Here is a 27380-nt window from a genome sequence, read left to right on the forward strand (position 1 = left end):
CTTTAGACAATGGGTGTTGAGGTCGTTGTGCAAAGGATGTGAGTTGTGTGGTTTGTGTGATGATGGTGTCATGATGTGCGTGACTTCTCTTGCTGCCTGCCCCCCATGGCCTGTGGCTCTGCCCATCTGAAGATACCAAGCTGGGATAATCAAAAGCAAGCAAGAAGTTTAAGCCATTTTAGTCCTCTGAGAATATTTTGCAGAAGTTAAACGGGGTTGGACTCAGGCTGTGGAAGAATCAGTGTTTACTGATTAATGGCGGGTCAATTTGCCTAGACTGTGGGACGGGCTAAGAATGGTGCAGGAGCTCTCAAAAGAATCTTGAGCGGTGGCTATAGATGCGGAACTCGTTGACTCCCCTCTCCCCCACTGTACTTACGGCTATAAAAAAGTCTACGGAGGAGATGAATAACTTTGCATAGTGGTTTTTTAACTTTCTAACCTCCAGAACCTCTTTCTCCCATTCCTGCATTTAACTGAAGACTCTGGAGCATGTGGCACAGCACACACTTCATTCACACTCGCCAAGTCTTCTGGATCTCACCATTGTCTCCTTTGAACCCACACTGAGCCTTCGAGCAGGCAATGAGCTCCCCGAAAGCTTTCTATTGTAGGGGAAAGTGGCCCACATTTCTCTCATCTGCACTATCCCTTCTGGTCCTTTACACATCAATGAGCCTCTAGTATGCTTCCAAGGTACCTCATATTCGCTGGAGCTTAATTTTAAAATCTGTGCTTTGAAGGCTGCCTTGAGAAGCCATGGTTGATTTTTTGCAGATGGGAGCGGGGTCGGTGCATTCCAGCTACCTCCTGGAATTTCAGCAGATCTCCAGTCGCCTGAAAAGATCTCTCTTTTTGTGTCTGTCCTCTTTGTCTGGTTAATTACAATTTGTACCAGCCACATTCAGCAGGAACTATGGCACTTGATGAGGGGCCACCCAGGACCAAAAAAAAAACAAAAACACCACCACCCTCTCTGGTCTAATATCTGCTTTGCTTCTCGATAACCCCTATGACTCTTTGGGTTTGCTTCAACCTCCGTTATGGCTGCTACTTTCTGCTATTCCATTTCCACCTTCAGCCTCTCGCTCCAAACTCCAACAGGCTTCTTCACCATCACTTTTCCTGGGCCGACTGATCTTATCTAACAGAACAAAGGCAAAAATAATGAGATTTTGAGAGACCCTCCAAATTTGGCAGGTATGAAGCTTCTCTTGAACTGAGAAAAACCAAAGAGTTGAAAGCAGCTGAAGGACAGGACACCAACAGGCTGATTTTGCTGTGAACAATACTTACCACCATATGCCAAGTACCTTGTTGCTACTTAACTAATGCATTGATTCTTTTTTTTTTAATCACTTAATCACTTTATTCACTCCCATGTATTGTTATTTTGTGCATGCATTCCAGACTAAAACCACATCCCCCTCATTCTTGCATCTGAACTTGCGGCATTATTGGAAAAACAAAAATTACAATCAAATTTAATCTTTCTGCTTGAGGTATGAATTAAGCATTGGCAAAGTAATCAGCTGATAAATATTAGCATTATTCTTAGGTATTGTCTGTTCCCACTTCCTTGTTCTTCCCTTTCCCTCTTTTTGTCTTTCTTCTTCTTCTTTTTTTCCTTTGTGATATGCTTTTGAGCAGACCACCTTCCAAAAAAGAATTATACTAAAACCATCAACTGAAGAATGTCAACATTAAACCAACAAAGTAACAAACATTAAACGAAATAACAAAAGGCCAAAACTCACAGCAAGATTATTGCCCTGAAGCGCCTTCCTCTTGGACTGCTTTCAACTCTGGATTAATTCAAGGATGTCATCCAGCTATCCTTGGTTAATGTCTTCAGCCAAATACTGTCCCACGCAATCAATGATGTTATGGCCAACATGTTACAGATCTATTCTAACAAACCTGCATGACCTGCACTTCAGCTTAAATTTGCAGCCCGTAAGGGCAGCGACAGCAACTCCACTCAGCCTCTGAACTGCATGTGCATGGTGATTTATCTGAGGTGGAACCCTGTTTATATTTTAAAGTGTTATTCACAATATTCAGCTCTATTAAAACAAAAACAAAACCACACACTTCAGTGCTGCTAACTGAAGTTCACAACTATACAAACTGCATCTCTTTGGCTGTGTTCATGCAACACACTTAACGTGGTCATTGAATAGACCCACTTCCTGGGTTTGTATCATGAATTGAAGTATACCCTAATCAAACATATTTGGTTAATTCAACAGCCTAAGCCACAAAAGAAACTGTCCAAGGTTAAAACTAATCCATCTTAGCATCTCCTGTATGTGGTCTTTAAGTGTGTTGTGCAAACCCAGCTGTCATATATGTACACATTTTCCTGTATGTAAATATGGGCTGTATTGCACCCAATGTTGTCTGCTTCCTTTTTAATTTTTTCTTTCTTAATTTTAGAAGCTTCCCTACATGTTGAAGATGGCTTTGTAAGCATCTTGGCCTGACACAGTATCTCCTTTACGTTGCAGAATCGCATGCATGAATCACTGAAGCTGTTTGACAGTATCTGTAACAATAAGTGGTTCACAGATACCTCCATTATCCTGTTCCTCAATAAGAAAGACATCTTTGAAGAGAAGATTAAGAAATCCCCATTAATTATCTGCTTTCCAGATTACACAGGTAAATAAAGCATGTCCTTTCATTTTTTAAAAAGAAATACATGCAGGAAGAATATTTTGTGACTCAGAACTTTTACCCTTTGTTAAGGCAAAAGTTCCCAAACTATGATCCACAAATAAACTAGATGTTCTATCTAAATTGTATTTGAAAAGGTTAGGGGAAAAATCAAGGATATCTAAATATGGCCCTATAGTCGATTAAATCATATTTGGACTGGAGACTCTGAGGTTGTTTTGAAGAGGTTTGGATTACAAACGAGAATTTGGTCTAAATCCAACATGTGCCTAATCTGGGTGCTGTTGCTGTCTAACACCTTTCTCTAAAAAGAAGCATTAGCAAAATAGAAGTCCCCCCCCCCCAACTTAGCCTAGGGCCCATGCTTCAGCCTGCAGAACAGAAAAGTTTATTAAGTGTTTTGCTATCATCCCCAGCAATGTTTAAGTGGTTTGTGAGATTAAAAAATGTTTGAGAACCATTGGACTAAAGGAATTGCATCAGTTACTTTTTTTATAGCTCTTTGCTCCAAACAGAATGTACATTTTTATTCAGAATGAGGTGATAGCATAGGATACAATAAAGGAGGAGGAGGAGGAGGAGGAGGAGGAGGAGGAGGAGAAGAAGAAGAAGAAGAAGAAGAAGAAGAAGAAGAAGAAGAAGAAGAAGAAGAAGAAGAAGAAGAAGAAGAAGAAGAAGAAGAAGAAGAAGAAGAAGAAGAAGAAGAAGAAGAAGAACTCTTCTAGAATCCACTCTTTATTAGGGTTAGGAATGGCTAGTATCAGCTGGTAACGATAGCCCAGTGGAATTTTGATGCCCAACTTTACTATATCTGTGAATTCCAGATGCTAAGGGCAACGCACATGCCCTAAATATTCTTGCACGAAATGTGTGTGCCACAAAAATGTGAAGAAGCTGAAGAAGGAAGTTTCACAATTACAAAATCTCCTATATAAGCTAGGTTAGCTCTTGCATTGATTCTGGTCTCGGACAGAAGAGACATGAAGATGGAGATGCTTTGCTCAATATGGCAACAAAAGGAATAAATACTTCCCAAGATATTTATTTTTGTTTTGTTTTGTTTTTTCCTTCAGATAGGTTGCATGTATGTTTTTTACCCTTCAGTTCCTCCAGAGGCTCTTGTGGTACTTACTCCATTGTTCTGAGCTCTAAGGAAAAGAAGTAGGAGATTAATATAATTCAACAGATTCTGCCATCACTGAGTGGCAGGAATCTGTTAGGTATTTGACTATCACAAGAGGATAGGAAGCCCATCAGAAAAAAAGTAGGAAGCCAAATATCAGCCTATGGTCTTATCCCCTTTACTTGGGAGTAAATATCATAGCATTCAAAGATGCTTCCTTCAGAATGGACATATATAGACACACATTATACATTAGGCAGCCCTTCTTGGAGAGAATAAACAAACATCATGAAAACCACAAAGGTACCTCAGGTTCCTTGGCTAGTGACTTAGCAAAATATATAAATCCCTGCCCCCGGAAACATAGAGTGTTTTCCAACCGGGTTCCGTTAAATTTGGGGGTTTTTTCTGGGGCTCCTACAAGAAAGTTCTCCTACAAATTCAGAACATTCAGCTAAACATTCTGCTTCCCGCTACAGTAATGTGACACTGAAGATGAACATTAAGAAACTGAACTGTGAGCAAGTAAACTATTAATCCAAATCCTACTTTTTCTACCAATTCACCAGCTGGATGGGTGTAACATACCTGACCAGATTCAAATGGGATTAGTTTAAGCAAGTTATGGGAAATTGGCCTTCATTATAAGTCATAATACCGCTTATTTCTTTGGGCCTGCCATATGATGAGAACACAGCAAAAGTGGTTTGTTAACCCAGGTTTAGAGATTAGTGCGTTCTGTGATCACAGCCACGGTGTGGCCTTAAACAAACCACTTTCTCTGTTTCGGTCCCTTGTGTACATGACAGGTGGAGCAGTTCTGACCTATTTTATACCCACTTTAAAGGAATGAATAAAAGCTAAAATACATGGGGGGGGCATTAGTTGAAACTGTAGCTGTGAGGTGTCGTGGGGGAGATTAAGATGAGGGATATAGGATATGGGAAGAAAGGTTAGTAACACTCTGTATCTCTGGAGAGGGTCAAAAAGGTCAAGATGGCAGCTAAACCCTTGTGGTTCAAGCCTGTAAATAGGAGCCAGTCTTTGATAATGGGGGCAAAACACCCACCCACCCCTTGTAGACACCCCTGTATTAGCCCTGGGACACTTCACTCCTAGAGCACGGTGCTGGATTTGGGAAAAAGATTCCCATCAAGTTAAATTCTGTATACTATGGTCCTGATCCAGATGGGGTCTACAAGTCTGTTTTCCTTTTCTTTTTCTCTGTTGATGAAACAATAGCACCCTGCCTTCGCTCCAAGGAACACATGGCTTAATTTGAGGTTAAGGACTGTGCAGTGTTTTAAGCAATATACATCAGTGTGAGGTACTAATAAATCAATGTAATATTAACTGAATCCTCCAGAAATGACAGGACTCTGGTCAGTCTTATACAAGGGATTTCAAACGGCCTTGCTTTGAATTCTTTAGAATTACAGGACCCAGAACTTCATTTATTGAGAACGTTTTGCAGAAACCCAAACCAAAACCCTTCATTCCAGCCCTTGACTGGTTGGCCCCCTTGCCAAGGGAGCCAACATTGAAAACCACTTCCCGGGGGTGGGGGGGGCTTCAAAACAGACTTTCTCTTGGCTGTTGTCTTTCTCCATTGCAGGACCCAGCTCCTTTGCGGAAGCGGTAACTTACATCCAGGCCCAGTATGAGAGCAAGAACAAGTCGTCCAACAAGGAGATATATACACACATCACCTGTGCCACGGACACCAACAACATCCAGTTTGTCTTTGATGCTGTAACTGATGTCATAATTGCCAATAATTTGCGTGGATGTGGACTATATTAAAACCCCTCCCTCCCTCCCTCTTATAAAAGAATCTCATGTTCATTGCGTTGTTCGATTCGGCCTCCTCACTCTCTATATGTAGTCCTAAGTCCTATAAATACATTTCAGATGTAAGGGTCAGTGAGTGGTGGTTTTCCACACCACTTCAGTGTTCATATGGTGGGAAAAAAGATCTTGGAAATTACTGCCTGAGTACACAGGATTTTTCTTAACCACGTGCATATCAAGGGATAAATAACGAATCAGCACTGGAAATACCCTGAAAGAAATTTCATAAAAATTCCTTTTGCTGATTCCCCAAATCATGCTCAAACTTCCACTGTCTTTTTTTCCATATCCATTCCCCTGTCTTTAAAATCCCTGGTTTCTTTTTTCACAAAAAGGTTAAGACATAAAAATACATTATTAATATTTTTGCTGAATATTTTTAAATTTTTTCCCAAAGTTTCTCCCTCCCCCCACCTCTGTTCCCCCCCCCCACCTTGGACCTTCATGTCTTCTAATGTTACTGCTTTTCCATTTCTGAAATACATCTGAAGCACCTGAATGATGTCCTTGAAGAGCAAGAATGCCGTTTATTCGTTTTGCCTTTCAAGCGAACATACAATCCACATATTCAAGGGTTAGGCGATCAATGGCCAAATTGTAGATCTGATAAAGGAGCAACTTTCCCATCCTTAAGTCCCAGGATCAGAGGTGTCTGCAGAATCCAATGCTTTCATCAAAATGACAAAAGCAGGCCTTGCATTACAAGAGTGCTTTCGAAACACACCCTATGGGCACCTCTATCAGGATCCTGGAAGCTGAACTGCACCCATTTGGAGGGTTGGCAAAAGCTGTAAATAAGACCACCTGTGCATTTAAAAGCATTAGCAACCATGAAGAACCGGGCAGGATCTGAATGGGATCAAGAGTATTTAAAAAAAGGGAGGGGGTGAGCAAACTCCTTCCCTGTATTAGTATCTATTTAAAGTCCCCCCCCCCTCCATTTTTTGCACTGAAGGAATAAACATGAATATATTAAATATCTATAATTTCGTCCCACCGGCAAACAGTACTATGAGAAGGGCAGTTTACTTACATCGGTGTGTCCTCTTCTGCTCTTTGTATCGGGCAACATAGTTCAGAGAGAAAGTTTATTTCTTGCTCCTTAATTGGCTGTCTAATCTGAATCCCCCCTGCTTGCTCAGAATCTGCTGCTTCGCTGATATTCCCTTTTGGTAAAAATTTTCTTCATCCTGAGAAAGGTCTGTTTTCTCTCTCGTTTTCACCGTGGCTCAGAATTTTTTCCCCGTTCACTTGTGGGAGGGAGATGACTCGTTGGGCTTGTTTTTGGTGAAACAACTTTCTATCACCCTGAAAGAGTAATGTGGCTTTTTCAGAAAACGTTAAACTGGAAATGTGGGTTTATATCAGGAAGGTTTCCAGTGCAAATCAGCCTAATTCGTATAGGACCATTTGCATCAGGGATGTGGGGTAGAAGATTTTCTGTATTAAGCACTGGAATGTTTTCTGCAGAGTTTTGGTATCACTGGTTTGAAGCCTCCCTTATATTCCCAGTCTGAAAAAAGAGCCCGGGAGGTACTTTCACCTGATATTTATTTCGGAATTCAACGGAAGTGTGAAAAGCCAGAGAGGCCACAGACGGTGGAAGAGATGGAAAGCTAGGGAGGCTGCAGACCACAGAGAGATTATTTAATAGAAGCCCAAGACATTCATGGCCATGCCATCTCAAGACTAGAGTAGCATGCCAACACTATACTCCAACCATGGGAATTTCATCCAAATTCTCTTTCCCTTGGAACAAAGTTTCCAAAAGAATTTCTCTTTCATCAGATTGAATAACTAGTAGGAAAAAAATGCCGGGTGACTGTTCTGTGTGTCCTTAACTCCAATACAGGTAGTCCTTGTTTAGTGACCACAGTTGGGACCGGCAACTCGGTCATTAAGTGAAGCGGTCTCTAAGGGAAAGCACATGATGATACTTATGATTTGACTTCAGCTTTCCTTTGCTTTGCAGACCTACAAAGGTCATAAATGCGAGGACCGACCATAAAGTTACTTTTTCATCACCGTCGTAACTGTGAACTGTCACTAAATGAGGCAGCTGCTAAATGAGGACTACCTGTACACAGACCCACAAGTATGCAGGCACAACTATTACTATTGACATTTTTCAACCCTACAGATGGTTTTCTTCTTTTGGCATCGCTCTATTTGGAAATTGCAAACTCAAGGCAACAAATGCTCAGCCTTGCCATGACTCAGCTTCATCACCTTTTCAAACTATTCCTTAAGCAAAGCAAAGAAGCTGAAGGGAAGTTTTTCTTCTATTTGAATTCCAAAATTAAATACACGTCTGAGATTTTTGCTATGCTTTAAATTTTAGAGGCAACTGAAGCAGCTGCCGTGATGTTTTCTAAACAATTGCTAGTGGGATGGTGCAGTTCCTATATGTGTTGTGGCAGTCTAATCAAGTGGTTTGCAAACTGAGTTCTAGCAATCCTAAGATGCATGCCAAAGGTCCTTTAATTAGAAAGTTGGTAATAATGGAAAGACTTGCTCTGCTCTAACCAATCTTCTCTGGGCACAGAGTGCCATGGAAATGGATGGCAAAGGTCACCATGAAACATCCTAGCTTATATTTACTCATGCAAGGGAGGGAAAAAGGCTCAGCCAGTGTTCTGTTAAATGATTTAGAGTTTTTGACACACACCTAAGTTCCTCTGAGATATTTACCTGGAGCCAATCCATGTCAAATCCACAACCACAGCCTGAAAGCAGGTGTGTTACCCATAATGGTTCAGCTGAACTTTAAACAGGCTTAATCAGCATTTGAGATCCGTCTCTGTTAGGGCTGCGCTGAGATCTGAATTCGAAGGATGCTTGTCAGCAAGGCCCTAAACTAAATGCGTCTTTTTTCTTGCCACCACGCACGGCCAAGAAAGACACAGGGGCTTTAGGGTGTGCTCAGCAGGTGTGGCATCTCTGCTGATGTACTCTGCAAACCATCGTTGGTCCTTTGAATCCATATCTCGGCTCAGCATTTTCTCACCTTTAATTCTTTGCATACACCTTTCCATAGAATGGAGGGGGGGGGGCTCTTTTTATTTAGTTAAAAGATTTATGTAGCCACCCATCTTGTAGTGCACAACTCTGGGCGGCTAACAACAGTGATGAAAACACAAACAATAAAACCAATACAAAAAGAGCGAAAAGAATAAAATAAAAAATTAAATTAAATTAAATTAAAAAACAATTAAAAAACAATTAAGAAAAACTGGCTGCCCAACCCATAACTATACCCATTCATCTCTTCAATCCCTGCACTCCAGCTTTACTGTCCCAGTGCCTGTCTCTTGTTTTTTAACCACATAAATGATTGTTTCTTAGGCAGCTCTTGACTGTTGGAAGCAACAGTTGTGTCCCAAATTAAGGAGTTTTTTAAAAGTTTTTTTAAAGTTAACAGTTGTGTCCCAAATGAAGGAATTTATTTAAAGCATCTACATACTCTCTTGTCAGTGGCAAATGATCTATCTGATTAAACTCCTAGGACAGCCTAGCCTGACCCTGCCAGTTCCGTTGCAATGAAATTCCCATCCTTCCCTGTTGTTGGCAGTTTTGGACACCACCCTTGTGGAAGCATCCAGAGAAGCTGGAATAGGGTCAGAGAAAGACAACAAGATGATCAGGAAGTGAGAAAGTAACCCTTCTGAAGAAAGACTGAAGGAGTTGTGCACGTTTAGCCTTGAGAAAAGACAACTGAATAGGGTGGCCATGATAGCCCTCTTCGGATACCTGAAAGGAGGCCACACAGAAGGAAGTCAAGCTCTGATTCTCTTTTTTCCCAGAACTCAGGATCTGGAGTAATGGATTTCAGCTGCAGAAAGACAGATTCCTAGTAGTACACGTTCCTAGTGGTAAGAACAGTTCACAATGGGGATAAGTTCCCCCTCCTCAGAGGTGTTCAGGTGAAGGCTAGCAGCTATCTTTCAGAGATGTTTTAATTTAGATTCCTGCACTGAGCAGAGATTGCACCTCATGCCTCCTTCCAACTCCAGGATCCCATAGTTGGGAGCTCTGAGAGTTGGAGGCCAATATAGCTGCTAAGTACAAAGCTTAGGAAGTCTGCCTTGACATGTTTCAAATATTGTTCCTAACATCAATCAATTCGTGTGCTAAAGACCCAGACATGTAGGCTGGCTACCTGTGCCATGCTCAGCCCCACTGATTCAAGCACTCTTCCAGACTGTGCTTTGAAACTAGCAACATGCATTTTTAACTTTTTGCTACCAGTATAGTAACAAGTATTGCTCGCTTTTGTCCAATATAGCAGTTTTCCCATAAGGCCTCTACACGGCGTCAAGGACAGTGGGATTATGGGAATATCAAAATAGAGAAGGAGAACCACAGCTTTTTTTTTCTTTTTTTTTTTTAAGTATGCCCTCGATGGCAAAAATTGGATAACCTTGGTGCAGACAGAGGCCATGAGCTGATATTTTGGCTAGTGCCACCAGAAAATATGACATCATGATGGTGGTGGTGACTGTGAGGATGATGTGGAAGACAAGAGAGAGGGCAACTGATCTCCCTAAAGATACCTCCCACCCTTGACCATTAAGGAAAATGTCAATATAATTAAGAGTGTACAATGTATGGATGCCATACCCTTTCCAAATACAGAGCAAGCCCTATCTTCACACGGAGGATGGCCCCAGTTTTCACGATCTCCTCCTACAACATGCACACAAGCAAACACATCATAACTTCCACATGTGAAGGAAGAGACTTTCTGCTACTTCAGCCACTGCATGTTCATTAGGTGCTGGATAACATGCCTTCACCAGTTACATTTTGGAATTGGGCCATAACAGCGGTGCGTGTTCTTTCGCAGTTGTGTTGTTTAGTCGTTAAGTCGTGTCCGACTCTTCGTGACCCCATGAACCATACTGCGCCAGGCCTTCCTGTCCTTCACTGCCTCCCTGAGTTTGCTCAGTTTCATGCTCATTGCTTCAGTGATGCTATCTAACCATCTCATCCTCTGCCGTCCTCTTCTCCTTTTGCCTTCAATCTTTCCCAGCATCAGGGTCTTCTCCAAAGAGATCTCTCTTCGCATTAGGTGGCCAAAATATCTGAGCTTGAGCTTCATTATCGATCCTTCCAATGAGCAATCAGGGTTGATTTCCTTTAAGATTGACTGGTTTGACCTCCTAGCAGTCCAGGGAACTCTTAAGAGTCTTCTCCAGCACCACAGTTCAAAGGCATCAATTCTTCGGCGCTCGGCCTTTTTTATGGTCCAGCTCTCACAGCCATACATTACTACTGGAAAAACCATAGCTTTGACTATGCGGATCTTTGTCGGCAAGGTGACGTCTCTGCTTTTTAATATGCTATCTAGGCTTGCCATAGCTTTCCTCCCAAGGAGCAAGCGTCTTTTAATTTCATGGCTGCAGTCTCCGTCTGCGGTGATCTTGGAGCCCAAATAAATGAAGTCTGTTACTGCTTCCATTTCTACCCCTTCTATCTGCCAGGAATTGATGGGTCCAGATGCCATGATCTTAGTTTTTTTAATGTTGAGTTTCAAGCCAGCTTTTGCACTCTCCTCTTTCACCCTCATCAAGAGGCTCTTTAGTTCTTCTTCACTTTCTGCCATTAGGGTGGTATCGTCCGCATATCTGAGGTTGTTGATGATTCTCCCTGCAATCTTAATTCCGGCTTGTGATTCTTCCAGCCTGGCATTTCTCATGATGTACTCTGCATATAGGTTAAATAAGCAGGGTGACAGTATACAGCCTTGTCGTACACCTTTCCCTATTTTGAACCAATCGGTTGTTCCATGACCGGTTCTAACTGTTGCTTCTTGGCCCGCATACAGATTTCTCAGGAGACAGGTAAGGTGGTCTGGTATTCCCATCTCTTTAAGAATTTGCCACAGTTTGTTGTGATCCACACAATCAAAGGCTTTTGCATAGTCAATGAAGCAGAAGTAGATATTTTTCTGGAACTCTCGTGCTTTCTCCATGATCCAGCGAATGTTGGCGATTTGATCTCTAGTTCCTCTGCCTCTTCGAAACCCAGCTTGTACATCCGGTAGTTCTCGGTTCATATATTGCTGAAGCCTAGCTTGTAGGATTTTGAGCATAACCTTGCTAGCATGTGAAATGAGTGCAATTGTGCGATAGTTTGAGCATTCTTTGGCGTTGCCCTTCTTTGGAATTGGAACGTAAACTGACCTTTTCCAATCCCGTGGCCACTGTTGCGTTTTCCAAACTTGCTGGCATATTGAGTGCAGCACTTTAACACCATCATCTTTTAGTATTTTAAATAACTCAGCTGGAATCCTGTCATCTCCACTAGCTTTGTTGTTAGCAATGCTTCCTAAGGCCCACTTGACTTCACTCTCTAGGATGTCTGGCTCAAGGTCAGTGATCACACCAGCGTGGACATCAGGGACATTAAGATCTTTCTTGTATAGTTCTTCTGTGTATTCTTGCCACCTCTTCTTAATCTCTTCTGCTTCTGTTAGGTCCCTGCCTTTTTTGTCCTTTATCATGCCCATCTTTGCACTAAACGTTCCTTTCATATCTCCAATTTTCTTGAAGAGATCTCTAGTCTTCCCCATTCTATTGTTTTCCTCAATTTCTTTGCATTGTTCATTTAAGAAGGCCTTCTTATCTCTCCTGGCTATTCTCTGGAAATCTGCATTCAGTTGCTTATATCTTTCCCTTTCACCCTTGCTTTTCGCATTCCTTCTTTCCACAGCTATTTGTAAAGCCTCATCAGACAGCCATTTTGCTTTCTTGCATTTCTTTTCTTTGGGATGGTTTTAGTTGCTGCCTCCTGTACAATGTTACGGACCTCCGTCCATAGTTCTTCAGGCACTCTGTCTACCAAATCTAATCCTCTAAATCTATTCATCACCTTCACTGTGTACTCACAAGGAATGTGATCTAAGTCATACCTGAGTGGTCTAGTGGTTTTCCCTACATTCTTCAATTTAAGCCTAAATTTTGCAGTAAGAAGCTCATGATCTGAGCCACAGTCAGCTCCTGGTCTTGTTTTTGCTGTCTGTATAGAGCTTCTCCATCTTTGGCTGCAAAGTATATAATCAATCTGGTTTCGGTATTGACCATCTGGTGATGTCCATGTATAGAGTCGTCTCTTGTGTTGTTGGAAAAGAGTGTTTGCTATGACTAGCTTGTTCTCTTGACAGAACTCTATTAGCCTTTGCCCTGCTTCATTTTGTACTCCAAGGCCAAATTTGCCTGTTATTCCGATTACTCCTTGACTTCCTACTTTAGCATTCCAATCCCCTATGATGAAAAGGACATCTTTTTGGTGCTAGTTCTAGAAGGTGTTGTAGGTCTTCATAGAAGCGGTCAACTTCAGCTTCTTCAGCATCAGTGGTTGGGGCATAGACTTGGATGACTGTGATATTGAATGGTTTGCCTTGGATACGCACTGAGATCATTCTGTCGTTTTTGAGGTTGTACCCCATTACTGCCTTTCCCACTCTCTTATTCACTATGAGTGCAACTCCATTTCTTCTAAGGGTTTCTTGCCCACAGTAGTAGATATAATGGTCACCCGAATTAAATTCACCCATTCCCGTCCATTTCAGTTCGCTGATTCCCAAGATGTCGACGTTCAATCTTGTCATCTCATGTTTGACCACATCCAGCTTGCCTTGGTTCATAGATCTTACATTCCAGGTACCTATACAATATTGTTCTTTACAGCATCGGACCTTCTTTTCGCTTCCAGATACATCCACAGCTGAACGTCCTTTCGGCTTTGGCCCAGCCGCTTCACTCTTTCTGGAGCTACTTGGAAATGCCCTCCGCTCTTCCCCAGTAGCATATTGGACACCTTCCGACCTGAGGGGCTCATCTTCCGGCGTCATATCTTTTAGCCTTTTAACATTGTCCATGGGGTTTTCTTGGCAAGGATACTGGAGTGGGTTGCCATTTCCTTCTCCAGTGGACCACATTTTGTCAGAACTCTCTGTCATGACCTGTCCGTCTTGGGTGGCCCTGCACGGTATAGCTCATGGCTTCACTGAGTTACGCAAGCCCCTTCGCCACGACAAGGCAGTGATCCATGAAGGGGGTCTTTCGCAGTAACACATCCTAAATACCATAATGCCATAAGCACACCATATTCCTTGCCTGTCTATGCATCTTTTATATTCTTTCATATGACACAGGAACCCTTGAGACTTCGCCCAAAGTCCATAGGATACGGGTGCAGCAAGTTTTGATAAAAACCCAAGCTGAATTCACACACGGCTCTTGCTCTGCCCCAGCGTGTTATGTGCTTGAAGAGTTATATTCTATGGCCTAGCATGATGTATATACCCTGCAAATTGTGATTTATTCAACGAATGATTGGGGTGGTTAAATAAGCCAGTCTCAGTCAATGTGGATTTTGGGTAGAAAGTTTTTTGGAAGGACACATAGAGACGTTGTAATAAATAGAGAGGAGCAAGGTCATGGTTGCATCTTAACAAATAAGGGCTGTGTGATGGTAGTTTTGTGTCTGTGTGTGCCTTTAAGACATTGTTAATTCTTGGCAATTGCCTGGACTAGTCCTTGCAGTTTTCTTGGCAAGGTTTTTGGAGGTGGCTTGCCGTTGCCTGCTTCTTCGCAGGGCTGAGAGAGGGGACTGGCCAAGGTCACCCAACTGGCTTCGTGCCCAGGGAGGGACTAGAACTCACACTCTCCCAGTCTCTAGCCTGGTGCCTTGACTACTACACCAGACTAACACTTTGGCCATGGTACTTTGGCCCATGCTGAAAACTTATTTGGGGTGTATTGTATCTCAAGGAGATTGTATGAAGGACTCTTGGGGCCTCTTTTCTTCAAAACCTTTTTTTGGGAAACCAGCCATTATAAGCAGGTTATATGAAGCAAGCTATCACAGTAAGCCATAACATGATTTAATTGCATGGGCAGAGCAAGTTATTTGCTTTATTAACAATGGGTTTAGGAGTAAGCATGCTGTGTGAACCCAGCCATAGTGTGCTGCTGGCAGAATATTGATCAATTCACAACTAAAGGAGTTTCTAATGCTACCAAAACAGTTGTTGTTATAGATAGAAAAATCTGTGATGATGGCAGCCATTTTGTGCCATTCTCCTCTGATGTTTCATACCACACTCCATCCAGCCCAGTGGGACAGTAAACTCTGTACACTTCTAAGTCTCTTTCTTGTCAGTGTTTCTCCCCAAATGGCCAGTTAGATAGTTGCTTCCAGCTTGATCAGAGGGTCCAGGGAAAAGCCAAGACTGATCAAAGTGGTCACTCATCTCATGCAGCTTTACTTTCATGGTCCACTGCTGGCCTACTCACAGGTGAAGGTAGAAGGAAGAGGCATCCCCACGCTGCTCCCTGCCTTTCCTAAAATGAGAAGTGAGGACACAGACTGCTGGAAACTGACTGGGGGTAGGAAAGAGAAGCTTTGAGATCCTTGTGAGGGGTCATCTTCCTTTCCTGAGCAAGTGCTGCACTTGAGGATTTCTGCAGAGTGAGACCCTATTCAGTTTGTTAGATTTTCCCAATAGCAACAGAATTTGGCCAAATGCACATGTGGCTTTCATTTTCCTTGTTTCTTGTACCTTCCAGAATAGTTATTATCTTACTTGGAAGGGACTAATGCTCAACTTGGGATTTAGACTTAGGAGGGGTGTCAGAAGGTAGCATTTGGGAGTAGCTTTTCTACAGTAACCAAGGCCTTAGAGTTCCCTTTCCCAGATCTCCAGTTACTACAGGGACATGTGTAGTTTCAAGTTTCAATGCCCTGAAAGTTTTCAAGTTTCAATGCCCTGAAAAAGGATGACGTTGTGCTGAGGACAATTTAGAAATTCTTGTCTTATTGGAAGAGTCCCGCTGCCCCTTCCCTTTAGAATAGGCCACCTTGTGACATCTAAAGTGAAGCCTCAGTTTAACATGCCTTGGTTTATCGGATGTCAGATACAACGAACTTTTTCATTTGTTGTTTCCAGAGCGATCTGGGCAAATGTTGTCAATTTACATCATTTGCAGAGTGACATTAGTTGACACAGCTGATGCAAATTACTTAATTAATGTCACTGTGCTAATGGTGTAAATTGATGGAAATGGTGGGGTTCTTTGAGATATTCTGGTTTCACACACACACACAGACTGTTAAGCGGAGGTTTCATTTGCATGAAAAGTAACAGGAGGAGGGAATGGCCTAAGGGACCCATAAAGGACAATATATTTTGATGGGAAGGCACACCAAAGGGACCCATCCCAAAAGCCCTTCAAATCTGAAGCCAGCTTAGTGTAAGCTCTTCCCTTAGAAAGGCAGGAAGCAAGGCCAATAAAACAGGAAGTGGGGTGGCGCACCACAGTGTCCAACAGAATTCCTCATTATGCACCAAGGTAGTAACCCTGGCTCATGGTTTATGAGGTATCATGATTGTCAGAGTGAAGAAGAGGCAAAGTAGAGTGGAATCAGGTTTGAGAGGAAAAGAGAGCAGCATGTGATTGGGGCAGCAGGCAATCCGCCCCAGGAAATATGGAAGTAGACAGAAGAGGCAAATAGCAAGCAAGACTGATAACAAGGCTAAGAATTAACTAGAAGACTCCTCAGTTTGAACAAAGACAAGTAGAAAGTCCAAGGAGGTTGATTTTGGAGCGTGAAAAGTAGTAAAAGACACATTCAAAGGCCAGGAGGAAAGGTTTGCAAAGCCTGCTGGAAGGATGGCCAAGTCCCACTTTTCCTCTTTCCCAGCAGCTATATGTAGACTGAAGAATGAGTCCTGGATTGGGTTGTTATGGCTTCCTGACCACTCATTATGACTTCCTTGAAACCATAGTAGAATGTTAGGTTTGTATGCATCTACGGAAGATGGGTGGATGAACTGAATCAGAAGTATCCTGTACAAAAAAAAAAGAAAAAAAGATCTTCACGTTGGATGCTTGCTATATGTATTGGGCTCCATTTCCATAATCCACCACCGGCATGGCCATTAGTTGTGCTGATTGGGGATTATGAGAGTAGATGTCCAAGATATATGTTGAGAGCATCAGGTTGCCATTGGAAATTAAAGAGACAAGATAGAATGAAAAAAGTTGTTTCAGGTAATGGAATTTAGAGAAATGGATGATAGCAGAAATGGTAAAGTGATAAGACAATGATATGAGCCTGCCCTCAAGAATCTGTTGCAGATGTTCTGTGGAGTTTAGACTAGTTTTCCTAGAACTGTTAGGGTTTTTTTTTTAATAGCTACTGATAATTGAGTCCTCAATGAAGTGCTGTTAAAGTGTTACTCAGATGAACCATATGCACTTTTAAGATGTCAGTTCTTCTGGAAGCTACTGGGAGCAAAATGCAAGTTGGAATTGATAGCAAGGGAGAAAGAATAAAGAGAAGGGCATTCAGAAAGAAAAAAGGTAAATAAGAAAGACTGGGGCAGAAGTAGAGGAAAGAAGAAGGAAGAACATTCAGAAACGCCCAAAAACAAAGTCAAGCTGAAGCTGTGTTGAATTTAAATGATGTAATGTTGGAGATCTAAATATGAAATTCAGTCTGAAATTCAGAATCACATTATAAAATTCTACTTTTATTCAATCACAACTGGGGTTTTCATGGGGGTTGAGCCAGGAGGTTAATAGCTGGTTGGTCTGGCGCCTGGTGAGAAGGGTTGTTCTGTTTTTATTCTGTTTTTATTGGTTGTTATGAGCTGCTTAGGATCACTATATGAGATAGGTGGCTACATACGTTCTTTAAATACATAAATAAATAGAAATAAAATAAAAACTTGGTTGGAAACTTAAAATTACTGTAATTGTAGATGCTTGATAGAAGAATATGAACAATGAAATCTACATGGTATCGATAAATATATTTGAGCACCAAAGGTTTAACTATTTGAAGACTAGACTTGAATTTATGGGCTTCATTTTTGTTTTTCTTCTTTATTTGGCTAAGTTAATCCATAATATAGGTAGTTTCTGACTTAGGACCACAATTGGGACTGGAACTTCTGTCGCTAAGCGGTTCAGTCATTAAGTAGTCATGCCCAATTTTACAACCTTTTTTTGCCACGGTTGTTAAGCGAATACAGCTTCCCCCACTGACTTTTGGAAGCCAGATGGGAAGGTCGCAAATGGTGATCATGTGACTGTGGGATACTGCAACTATCATAAATACATACCGGTTGCCAAGCGCCCAAATTTTGATCACATGACCACAGGGATGCTGTGACGGTTGTAAGTGCGAGGACTGGTTGTAATCACTTTCTTAGCGCCATTGTAACTTTGAACAGTAATTAAATGAATGGTCATAAGTTGAGGGCCACCTGTACCCAATGGACTAAGGGTTACTGTTAGCCAGTTGTCATATTTGCAAAGGTGGAATTTGAATACAGAGCATTGCCCAACTAGTGGTACAGCCAGGTAATATTTTGACAATGTTCTTATCAAATATTTTCAGAGCAGTAAAAAGATTTGTTTGTTTGTTTGTGCTTTGAAGCAAATTCACATCTGATGCTTCCCTGGGGAAGACCTAAATTGAAAGATCTGGAATTAAATTGTATCTCTAGGGACATTCCATTTTGTAGAAAAACAAAATCTTCTGAACCTTCCGTCAGTATTACAGGCCATATCTCTTCCCCATCATCCATATGCTCCTGTTCCAAATGCCTATGTTTGCCCAAAAATGTTGACCTGCTAAATGCAACAGGAGAAGGGGGAACTTTTTTATGAGCAACCATGTTCACCAGCTTTCTTTCACATGTAAAGATATTTGGAAGCGCATGGGTGAAAGGGCTGGAATTAAAGGCCCTCTCTCCTTCCTTTCCAGGTGAGGAAACAGGTCCTGTTTCTTCAGCTACTGTACTGTACATGCTGATTTAAGTATGGTTCGGTGACAATTGTCTCATTTTCTGTTCTTCGAGAGAATAGGGCCACTGTTTTGCTGTTTGCTATAGCTAAACAAAGCTTGGATTTGCTATTTTGAGTCAAAGGTGATGCAGTCAAGTTGCTGCTTTGATTCAGAGGCTGAACTGATTCACTGCATCTAACTGAATTGGGTGCTTTCACATCATTGCACAATTCAGTGGATTTTGCGTGCATGCGCGCACATTTTTTTTTAAATTGCAGATTCCGTTAGGACTGATGATTTGAACTGAAAATCCAGATCAAAGTACATTTCTTGATTCTTCAAGGGGAATCCACTGTGTGTATCTGATAGATTCTTAGAATCAAACCAGCAAGACAAACCAGTGGCTTTTCAAATGGAATTGGTGACGTTTTGCACATTACTACCCCTTTACAGAAAATAATTTTGGTTTTCTGAAGGCATGTTAAAGGTTGGAGCAAATGTGGGAAATCAAAGTCAACTTTTTCAGGGGAAAGGAAAAGTGTTAAGATTACAGTAATGGAATTGGTGGGAGTTAAAGGAAGCAGGTCATTTAAAAACAGATCTTAAATGCCTTAGTTGTTAAACATATGAAGTATGAACCAGACATTCATCATTTAAATGTTATTTTGTCCTGAATTTACTAAGTGACCTTAAGCCAAACTGTTGACTAAGGCTCAGCCTAACTTAATTTAATACTGTGTTTCTCAAACGTGGCAACTTTAAGAGGTGTGGCCTTCAACTCCCAGAATTCCCCAGCCAGCCATGCTGGCTGTGGAATTCTGGGAGTTGAAGGCCACACCTCTTAAAGTTGCCACGTTTGAGAAACACTGATTTAGTACCTTCCAGACGTATTCTTGTCTCGTCTCGTGTCAGAAACACAGGAACTAGAAAGGGGAAAATTATTAATCTAAATTTTAAACAATTAAAAACTTTAATAAAAGTATAGATTTATATAATTCTTGCCCAATGCTGGGCCACACTGATGGCAAAAGTATTTCCGACCCACAAGTCATTCTGTGTGCATGTCGGTCCCAACGGACACTGTAAAAGATAGATAGTTGTTTGAATAGCGCCACATTCGCAGTAAATATCCTTGTCCTCAGAGAGAAACCCCCATTTTTCCATATGGCCTTTAGTTCTAGCCACAGTCTGTTTAAACATCTCCAAATCATCCGCTCCTCCTCCGAACCTCCAGGCAACTCCTCGAGCGGTTCTATCCAATTGTAAAGCTGTTTTGCTTTCCATCTTTTTAATCGTTCTGTTTGAGGTGTGGTAACTCCTCGGCGCAGTCTAAAAGCTCTTCTTGATTTCAATCTTTTCGTAGGAGGTACTTGGCCAAATAATGGGTGTGCCGGATCATGTAACACCTTTCCATATTCCACGTTTTGTGCCAGACAGGTGTTAGAAGAACACCTGGCAGGGCTATTCCCACCAAGATATACAGTTTATCAAGTGGAGTGGGGCGCAGATACCCAGTGACGATGCAACATGAATCACTAAGCGCCCTATCCACATGTATAGAGATGTAGATGTATTAAGATGATGTGATTGTTGACCCTTCTGGCTATGAATTTGGGAAGTTGCAGCCTTAGCATTTTTGGAGGGCACCCAACACATAGTTCCTTGCAGGGACATGTCATAACCACTGATTGATTGTCGCAACATAAAATATTTCCTTCCTTCTACATTTGCACATACTCAGTTTCAAATTAATCATTTTGAGGAACTAAAAAGTAGTAAAACAGCATGGATTCTACTGATCTTGCCAAGGCACATTGATGAGGAATCCTGAATCACCGCAGATACCCAGGTGGAAATCCCAAATTCAAGACTGTTGCCTTACATATGAAACTTTGCAGCGTCTCCCAGTCTTCTGGCTATTAAAACCTTAGTGTAGCCTCCTCCAGTGTGGCATATTCTAGAAGATGTGGAACTCCCTATGATGCCGTATTGGAGAAGGCTACATTATTGTCTTAATCTCAGAGCAATTTAACAGGACATTATCTCTTTTGCCAAAAAAAAAATTTTTTTAAAGTAGGGAGTAATTAACCTTTAAATAAAGACATGCTACTGGTAAACCTAGCAATATTCCTAGTTCATCATTTTATAATTGCCATCTGTAGAGATGAGTAACCACAACAATCACGATACATTCCATGTTGTTTTTTCTTCATTTTTTAAACACAAGCAAGTAGGCATACTCTGTTTACCAATAAATCCGTCCCAGGTAACAAACAGCTTCCCCAAGGGGTCATATTCACAAAGAGTATGTTGGTTTCTTCAACATGAGTGCCTTCTGCAAACGTGAATTAAGCTGTGATATTCATATGAGAAGTGTGTGTATTGCATGCTTTAAGGACTCTAATTCTGTATTCCAGTAATGCAAGTCTAATGCCAAGAAAGGTAAAGGTTGCACCCTATCCAAATCACACAAATTGAGGAAGTTTGCCTGGTGTTATTTTGCACTGATTGATTATTAGTGATGTGCCATCAAGTTGGTCTTGACTTTTAGCGACCACCTAGATAGATTTTCTCCAGGACACTCTGTCCCCAACATGATCCTTCAGATCTTCCAATGGTGCACCCTATTGCTGCTGTTTCATTCTGCATATCACATCTCATTATCTGTGCTGTTGGTCTGCCTAATTGATTCTCTGTTTGCTACAGATGGGAAAGGGCAAGATGCAGAAATATGTTCATTGTTTCTGAAAAATCTTAAATAGTTAAGTCACTATTTCGGGGTTTTCAAATTCTGCCACCCTGAAGAGTTAAAAACTTGCAGCTCTGTGTTCATTATCATAATCTGACTTTTTGTGTACTCAAGCAGAATTAAGAAATCTTCCTCTACCGTTCTTCTGCCAATCTGAACTGTAAATTATCTGATTCTTAATAACACACCAATCTGTTGAAAAACGGCACCCTCAGAAACAGTGGGTGCTTACGAAACTGAAACGTTTAATAAACAAGTACAAGAAGGTGGGATGGAAAGATGTAATGCAGAGGCCATAGAGATCTGGGCCATTAAGATCCAGTTGCCCTCAGCTTGGTGCAGTATATCCAGTGGTTTGGATTCAGATCCTATTGTCTGCATTTATTACTACGGAAAGCTATGCCAAAAGATAAGGGGAGGGAAATGCTTGTTCTGGATCCAACTCTGTGTGTGGGTACAAACGTGTTTGCCATAAGGAACCTGAAACAGCTATTGAGGACGTGCAAGTTTATGTCCCTAAGAACATCTGCTTGACTTCTGCAAACCAAGGCTTCTAATTCTGATGGTTAGGTGAGGTGTGAGGTTTGAAATGAGTGTTGATAGCTGTCATGGTGAGGTGAGCTGCAGTGTTGCAGTAGCTGATAAGTGTGACCTACATACCATCTTACATTGCCTTCATTGCCCCCAGATGTCATAACTTTGGTGGTATTAGAGGACTATTAGCAGAGAATTGTTTGCTATGCCAGACTGAAGAGTGGTTAAATGACGGTTGTGCTGTGACATCATCACACAAACCATTTGCATCATGACTCAACGGATGTGAGTTACATACTTGCATCACTGGCAGGATGATGTCATCATGGGTGCATCATTTTGATAACACTGTATCTTGTTACAGATTGTAACAGATTCCTATGATGCAAATCTCAGCATCAAAGGGGATAATTGCTGGATTTTTATTAGTGCTGCAGAGGAGGGGAAAATGCTGTCTACAAGACATTATGTGTTAACAGTGAAAAGGAAACACTGGCATACACTCAGCTCTACTGTTAGCTTGGGAGGTAATACAATGCTCACAGCAGATAATCCTGCTTTATACTGCGATCCTATTTTATAAAGATTGCCAAAAGGGAAAACGTTTTGCAAAATGTTTTGAACATTCCAAAAGAGACACTTGCTGGCTGTCTTTGCACAACATGCTCAGCTCAGTTGTAGCCCCTTGGAAAGTGAGGATGGTGTGAAACAAGTGGCTTTGGGGCTCTTCCTACCTTAGGGAGCTGTTTTCATTTTCCTTTGACACTTAAATACAACTGACCCTATACATAAAGGCTGCCTTAACCCGTCCCAGTAAGCCATAATGCAACTTCTTTCCCTTTGGTTTTGACTCCCCCATTGTGGTGTATAAACCCTGGTTCTTCAGGTTTGTGTGGTGTGTGAAGCCAGCCAATTGTGATTTATATAATAAACTATGTTTAAGGAACCATGGCTTAGTATGATACAGAAACTTAGTCTGAAGCTTGTTTTCATGAAAAGTTTGTATTTTCCTAGGACATCCTGCCCTAACCGCCAGAGGTGTTTGGACTGCAATTCCTAGGATTACCAACTAGCATACTAGATGGTTTTATTAAATGGGAATTTGGGGTCTGGAAATCCTTCTCATCTGGAGGGCCCCCAGATTGTGATAAAGCTCTAACTCTGATTGGAAAATGGCAGTTTATTGTTGGTTTGTCAAATGCAGTGAGAAGAAAAAGAAATGCCTTCCCATGCTGTACTCTAGGTCTGGAACATGCCCATTAGAGAATTTGTCCAGATGTTGGGTCCATGTATTAGAGTGCATGAGATTAATTCCATACCTTTGGATGACCTTTGGGGAATCCCCACCAGTAAAAATAATGAGGCCAATTCTTTAATTACAACCAACTGAAAAATCCGAAGGTAATGAGCAAACTTTTACAGATGGGTGAAAGATGTTACTGCTTTGCTTAACATCAAGCTTGATAAGAAATGGTCTTGTCTCCTAGTTGGACAACAGCAATAGATCCTTTCACATCAAAGGGGTTTATTTGCAAATAACTGTGTTCACAACCCTGAGTGGCACCCCAGTGAACTTCAAAGTTTGCTCATTTCTCTATGGTATGTTTGTTAGCTCTCTTATTGAAGGAATTGCCTTACAGTACTACAACTTTTGGAGAGATAGTCAGCAGAGAGATAATAGACCGATGGTCTTACTTGCCATCTTTGTGTATAAAAAAATAATGATTTGAAGGAACCTGCTGTAGCAGCCTTGATCAAACTACGCTGGTCTAGCTGCAGTTCATACATAAACGGGACACTGATTGGTCTTAATGTGGTTGGGTATTGATGTAGTGTAGTGTGTGAACCCAGCTCATTCAACAAACAGTAGTTAAGCCTGGCCCAGCATAATGTGTGTTGTATTTTAGCACCCAGGAAAAAAAAGGTAAGGTAAAATATGAATGAAAAATATACTGGCACTGCCTGGAGAACAATCCAAAGTTGGGAATGGAAGGAGTTTTGTCAAAAATTGCTACTGAAATAATGTTGATTTATCAAATGAATTACTTTCCATTTTGGAACCATTGGCTTGATCTGGAATTTAGTGAGGACCATATTTAGAGGAGTGGGCAAACTTTTGAAAGTTCATTGGATGAAGCAGTGCCCTTGCAAGGAGCAAGGTTTTTAAAAAGTCAGGATGGGAATCATGGTAGCACAAGGCCCCATCTCTCTCTCTCTGTCACACACACACACACACATACACACACACTGCACTGCAGTGATGCAATTTGGGGGGGCTGCCTCATTCCCATGAGGAGGGGTGAATTTTCCTATTTTTTTCCAGTTTGGGACAGGATTAGGAGAGCTTTCTGGTTTTGGGTTTTTGGTTTTGTTTTTGCTTTTTGCTTTTTGACTACATTAAAGCTAAAACTAAATGCTATAGCTGAGGCATGGCGGGAGGTCCGAGGGGGCACATGACAAAACCAGCATCAGGCCATCATGCCACAGCATCCAGCCCCTTTCTGCATGCATCAAGGTGCAACAGCACGACACTGCTTTGGTCATCTTATTGTAAGCATTGGATCTGGCAAACACCTCTCTGTTACAATTTTACTCTGTTTCCCTCCTCAAAATGGCAAGAAATCTCACTCCTGATTTTCGGCAGCATTTTACCAACATTTAATAGTCAACGGAGTCCCAAGATTCCCCATCCCAAATTGCTCCATCGGAGCTTTAGAGGGGTACGCTGGAAATTGCTTTATCAGGCTGCTTCTCTATAGGTTACAATGTCAGGTGTCTCAGCAGGTAGGAGCACCTGCCTAACCTTTTCTGAGCTCTGAAGCTAAGCAGGGTTGGGCCTGGTTTTTCCTTGGATGGGAGACATTCAGGAAATCCCATGCTGTAGGGTAGAATGGGAAGTGAAAACAATCTAGGCAAAAATCAATGGCAAAACACATGCGTAATGGTTGTGGCTATCTTACACCACTCAGGGTCCTCTGGAATTGGAATAGGTTATGAGTACCATTAGATAAATAAATGAAAAATATGACTGCCATATGGATGCATCCATGGTGTTTCAGGGAGCTGAGCTCAGCTCGAGGCATCTTTACCTCTACATGTATTTAATGATATTCCCATTCTGTCCCAATAAAAAATCGTAGTGGCAATACCAGGAGAGAGCCAATCTGGAGAGTCCTGTGCAACCCTGTGGGCTTCAACTTGCAACCCTGTAATATATCATCCTTCTTCTTGATTTTTGCTGGTTTCCTTCCCCCCCCCCCCCATTCCTTCTTTCTTATTTTACTACTGGCTGCTTAAAACGCTTTACAGAGATACAGACAGAGAGAGATTTTTGAAGGAGACAGGAGCTTGCTTAACTTCTACTTTATTTTTGCAAATTAGCTGCAGAATCTTTTTATTCTGATTTTATTTTTGCATGCTTGATTGGCCGCAATGGTATTAATGATCATTTTGGATGATGTGTGAATGACCATCAGTGGGTTTCATAGGGTTCTTTTGATTCTTATTGTAATAATTTATTGGCTGTCAGTAATGTATTTATTAGTTACCAAATGTTAATAAAGTGCCAGCTCTTTTCTAGTGTGCGAGACACTTTATTGGACTTTCCTCTTCAAAGACAGATGTGAGGAAATTTGCTAAATAAAAATGTAGGGGGGCACGTCTACCCTGCTTCCTAATAATGAAACTCTTCACCTTAACAGTTTCCCAAGAAAGAGATCATTGTAGGTAGAGATTTAGAGGAAGAAATGGGTCCTGGAGAAGTGAAAAAAGGGGGATCAAAGAAGCCGTGACCATGCCACTGAAGCATCTCCTCTTTTAAACATGTATTACATGTGCAACATTGTAAAAAAGGGCAGAATTTCAACCACATAGTCATGGCTTCCTCCACGTTGACCTTTTTAACACCCCTGGAAATGCTTCTGACGAGTCCTCTCCCCGGATGCTAATATTAACTTATCTTCTCCTCCGATAATGAAATAGCCGTCCCAATTTGCATTTTGGAATTGTTAATTATATTTGCAATTCATATGCTCCCTTCAGAATCAGGTTGTCACGCTTATTCTCTTGGCGTGCAACTATTCCATAGTCTGCTCGTTTTGGCTCCCACCGAGCACTCCGCTCACTCTGCAACCTGAACCTTCAGGTTTTAACTCGTAATGTCCAAGAGAAGTGTGGTGAGAAACCATCATATCCCAATCTGAGAATTGCCATATGTGGGAGAAAGGCACCCCAAACCCGAAAGCTACTAGGTTCGCATAATCCATCCCCTGAATAAGGTTGGAGGAGCTTCTCAGAAAGTGAAAATTAACTGGAATGAAGCCCTTCTGTGTTCATTGCAGCTTTACTATGTTGTCTGAATCAGTTTAAATCCAATCTGTGTCAGTCTCACATTTTCACGTAGCTGTCAAATGTTTAATACATTTTATCACCGTGGGAAATGTTCCTTTGTTCTCACGTACCATGCATGTATGTGCTTCTCCTTATGTTTGCTTTCTAAAATGCGGCTACCCCGATATCCTTTTTTTTTTTTTTTAATGCAACAAGCACACAACACATTCTGCGGTTCGAGGCATTGTCATCCCACAACACACAGTTCTGAAGGGCGGGCGCCTGTGATTCCATTCCCTGCTGGCTGTTTGCACTGGAGTCATTTTGGGTGGACAGCATAATTTGTTCTGCCTAAAATCCCCAGTGGGTTTCTTTTGCATCCGAGAGATGGTACTTTCTGAGACTTGGGATCTTTCCTGAAACAGCAGCCTTGGAAACCAGCTGTGCTACTAATATAGGCCAAGAATTGCAGCCACAATATCTCAGCAACCAGCTGAGATATTGATATTCACAGCCCTTTCTGTACAATCAGGGACTGGAGAGTGGTGAAATATCCTTGCACCAACTGTGTGCATTAGCAAATGCCGTTTTTTCAGCTGAAGGATACAGCCTGTTGCGATTGTGTTTCGAGCTGTCTCTGCACAGTGGAACAATGGCGTGGAGAAATCTATAGGCAATGACTGTGCTGATGAAGCTCCGGGTTGACCCAAATCCTGAACAAGGGCTGAAAGCCTGAATTTCCTACCCACACATACACATTCAACATATATATGCTTATTGGGAGAGGCCATCTGTGTAAATCTATATACACAAGTTACTTCTTCACTCCTATATATACACATGGAATTGTAAACGTAAATCCTGTTTCATTTCCACATATTTCTCTCCATCCTTTCCAATCATCTTTTGGATCTCAAAATGCCCAGCATTAGCATGTTTCTGAATATTCTATGGGTAAGGGTGGGAGTAGCCATGAATCTAACAAGGGTTATGATGTGAATCTAAGTTTGAAGTACTGTTGGTATACCCAACTTGCTCCATTTCCAATATCATCTCCTGGGACCAAGAAGCTTTAACAGGACATAGGAGCTTCAAGGACATAAGGAGACCTCTAGCACAATTACCTTGCTAAGCCTTGGAAATGGGGCAGGGCTGTTTCCAAATAGTATTGTCCTCTTTTTGTGATACTATTATGTTCTCTGGGGGTGGGAGGTGGGGTTGCTTGCAGACTTTTTTAAAAATCTGTATTTTCTTCAGTCTCACACTTGAATTCCAGTTTGCAAAGCTTGAATGTTCCATCTTCATCCTTGC

At 41.6% G+C, this 27380-nt stretch overlaps 1 protein-coding gene across 2 annotated transcripts in view; it reads left to right on the forward strand.

Annotated features, from left to right (window-relative positions):
* GNAO1 (G protein subunit alpha o1) overlaps positions 1 to 27380 on the forward strand; it is a 215640-nt gene that overhangs the window by 178484 nt on the left and 9776 nt on the right. The window contains exons 7-8 of one of the 2 annotated variants that reach the window (XM_088135919.1): positions 2511 to 2664; positions 5418 to 5636. The exons of the other annotated variant lie outside the window; for it this stretch is intronic. Coding sequence (XP_087992045.1) covers positions 2511 to 2664; positions 5418 to 5605 — 342 coding nt within the window. The 3' untranslated portion in view covers positions 5606 to 5636. Of the gene's footprint in view, positions 1 to 2510; positions 2665 to 5417; positions 5637 to 27380 lie in introns of those variants that run through there. 2 annotated transcript variants of the gene reach the window in all.

The sequence above is a fragment of the Python bivittatus genome, unplaced genomic scaffold (genome assembly GCF_059951505.1).
Source record: "Python bivittatus isolate LINGU-HERP-01145 unplaced genomic scaffold, Pbiv_v1 ctg000190_np1212, whole genome shotgun sequence".
NCBI lineage: Eukaryota > Metazoa > Chordata > Lepidosauria > Squamata > Pythonidae > Python > Python bivittatus.